This window comes from Culex quinquefasciatus, chromosome 2 (genome assembly GCF_015732765.1).
Source record: "Culex quinquefasciatus strain JHB chromosome 2, VPISU_Cqui_1.0_pri_paternal, whole genome shotgun sequence".
NCBI lineage: Eukaryota > Metazoa > Arthropoda > Insecta > Diptera > Culicidae > Culex > Culex quinquefasciatus.
Genome location: NC_051862.1, coordinates 121779735 through 121782761, shown reverse-complemented (window position 1 = coordinate 121782761; position 3027 = coordinate 121779735). Strand labels below are relative to the sequence as shown.

General features: G+C 38.3%; 1 protein-coding gene across 1 annotated transcript; it reads left to right on the top strand.

Moving 5' to 3' along the window:
- Positions 1-222: 222 nt before the first annotated feature.
- Positions 223-1065, top strand: LOC119767827 (uncharacterized histidine-rich protein DDB_G0274557-like). Its single transcript, XM_038257409.1, has 2 exons — positions 223-447; positions 596-1065. Exons 1-2 carry the CDS (start codon positions 261-263, stop codon positions 847-849), a joined length of 441 nt encoding a protein of 146 aa, XP_038113337.1. The 5' UTR covers positions 223-260; the 3' UTR covers positions 850-1065.
- The last annotated feature ends 1962 nt before the right edge of the window (positions 1066-3027 follow it).

Here is a 3027-nt window from a genome sequence, read left to right as displayed (position 1 = left end):
TTGAAGAACACTAATTTTAAAATTGCATGATTTGTATAATTTGCATGTACGGCGAAGAAATTAAACCGCCTCATGTCATGTATGCTTTGTGTCACTTGTTGATGCTCACTTCACGTGCGATTTTAAGAGTAATTAAGGGTGATGCTATTTCATCTTCATCTTATGCTAAAGTTTATAAAAGCATTTTCCTTCCGAAGGTCTGTCACCAATCGAGTGTGAGCAGTTCACGTGCCGACATTGTCGCCAGTGTCAGAGTAGCGATGAACAAACGAATTTTAGTATTGACGATTAGCTGTGTAGTGTTCTTTTGCGTGGAAAAGAGTGAGTGCCGCTTTCTACACCGACGAGTAGCCCGGAACGATGCAGAGGAACCCGATGACCACAGCCGGACGGAGACACGACCAGCCCACCTGGGCCATCGAATAGCTCGGAGTTTGCTGCATGCAAGTGGGTGAAAATTTAATGAGTTTTTATTGTTTTTAAGTTTTTCAATCTTCAAGTCTTCATGACTTGAAGTCTACAAATTATGATTTCAAGTCTTGAAGACGTGAGGACCTAAACTTAAAACAAGTTATAATATTCGTTTTTTGAAAAGTTTTAGAGCTGGGTCATCATTACGAGCATGGACATCATCACCACGGCCATCACCACTACCCTTATCATCATCATTATCCGCATCACTACGAGCATCATTACCCACACCACTACGAGCATCACTATCCGTACCATCATCACTACGAGCCGCATCATCACCTCGAGGAGCTGTACCACCATCATCCGTACCACCATGAACATGCCGAAGGACACATCGACGTTCACGATGTTCATCATCACTATTCCTTGCATTAATTTCAAAAAGAGAATAATTGCTAGTTAACAATACCTATACGCTTCCAGAACATGATAAAGTCACATAAATTTCCGACTTCCAGTTGTTGTGTTTGAAATCAGTTCGTCGAAATCATCCCATTCCCGGCACATCCTGGCACATAATTCCATCCTACTTTTCCATCCCTCCCTCCAAAATGCAGCAATTAAATTTCGATCCGAAACAAATTCGTCCCACCGCCGCCGCCGCACACCTGAGAGAGAAAAGTGAAATCCTTTATTTCGTCGTATTTTTTTTTTTGTTGAAGGAAATTTATTCCCCCTCACCTAACTATAATAATACAGTCAGTAGGACCGAGCTCAAGGAAGCAACAGCAGCAGCCAGGGAACGAATAGAAGAGAAGGAGATCATCACTAAATAAATTCTATCCCTTCTTATGAGAGGTGTTTTCTTTGCTCGTGGCTTCTGCTTCTTTCTACGCTTTTTTCTCTCCTACTCTTCATCAATCAAGCTGACATGAGAACTTTGTGCAGGTGTAACTTTCGGACCTTCTAGGACGCAACCGTTGAGTCCCACAGTTGTCGAAAAGCTGGTACCTTTTCACATTTTTTTTTTACTGAGGGGGACGGGATTTATCCTGTTACGCATGATTGTGTAACGGTTGGTTGTGAGAGTTGGAAGAATTTGGATTTTCGTTGGAAATTTTTACACACCTTAATGTCAACGGTCTAAGAAACATTTTGTCCTAGGTTTTATTCTAACAGACTTATTTTAGTAAAATGATTTGAAAGGTAGGTAACTCACACAGAGAAAAATATTTCAAAAGTTAGCTTGACCGAGCACACCCGGGTGGTGAGGTGAAACAAAAAAAAAAACAGATCAGCAATCCCACCAGATGGGCGTTACTGAACTCCGTCCAAAAAACTTCATCTCGGGTTTGCACAATGCTGGTAAAAAAGATCGCATTTAGATTTTTTGGTGTGGCTGGGTGAAGGGATTAGGAACACAAGAATGCTTAGTTGTTAATTTATCCCGCGAGACTTATAAGAGTGTGGTGAATCCGACGAGTGTTGAATAAATTGCGTTAAAGCATATTTTGCAGTTCAAAAACAAAAACGCATGTTGTTAGACTGTCACAAAATTTCATAGTGTGAATGTGGAAAAGCATAACTGTTTCAAATGCGTGCTGAAAAGTAGTTCATTTCAGCACTATCGAAAGAAAGCGAAGTTTATGCAACAAGTTGCAAAAAGAGGGTTTATTCAGCACGAGTCGTACATCTATCATACGAGGTCTCGTTTGATCAAGTGATTTCCGTGGGTGGTAAAAAATCTGCAAAAAAAATGTGTCGCCTAGTTCTCAGCTCAAATATTTCCAATTTCTGTCATTCCCAGTTACTAATCGAATTTTAAAATGATGTTTTTTTTGGGTTTTGGAATGATTCTTCAACGAATCACTAGGTTTTATAATGGATATAAGGTCAAAATTTGACATTTTCAAAGTATGTAATTATCTCAAGGTTCACATTTCTCAAGCTCAACATCCTCCCAAATTTTTATCAAAATTGATAATTTGATTCCAAATCAAACGTTAGTTAGATCGACCTACCTTATGTAAAATAAGACGCCCAATTTGATGGTGTACTCAGAATTCCGAAAAAAAAACGTTTTTTTCATAGAAAAAAACACTAAAAAAGTTTTAAAAACTCTGGCATTTTCCGTAACTCAACTGTAAATTTTTTTGGAACATGTCATTTTATGGGAAATTTAATGTTCTTTTCGAATCTACATTGACCTACATTGGTCATTTTTTCATTTAGAACAAAATTTTTCATTTTAAAATTTTGTGTTTTTTCTAACTTTGCAGGGTTATTTTTTAGAGTGTAACAATGTTCTACAAAGTTGTAGAACAGTAAATAACAAAAATTTTGATATATAAACATAAGGGGTTTGCTTGTAACCACCACGAGTTATCGCGATTCTACAAAAAAAAGTTTTGAAAAAGTTACATTTTGCGTTTCTTTTTGTTTCGTCATCCGTGTCTGTCGCGGTCGACCTTTGGGCCGTCCCAAAAAAAATGAAAAGTTGTCAAATCTTTGGTGCTCACCCCTATAATGATAGATTAGGATGTCGAGAACAATGTATCCAAAAATGGTTTACAACTCGCGCGCGGAGCTTGAATGAAAAACGGGCAATTTTCG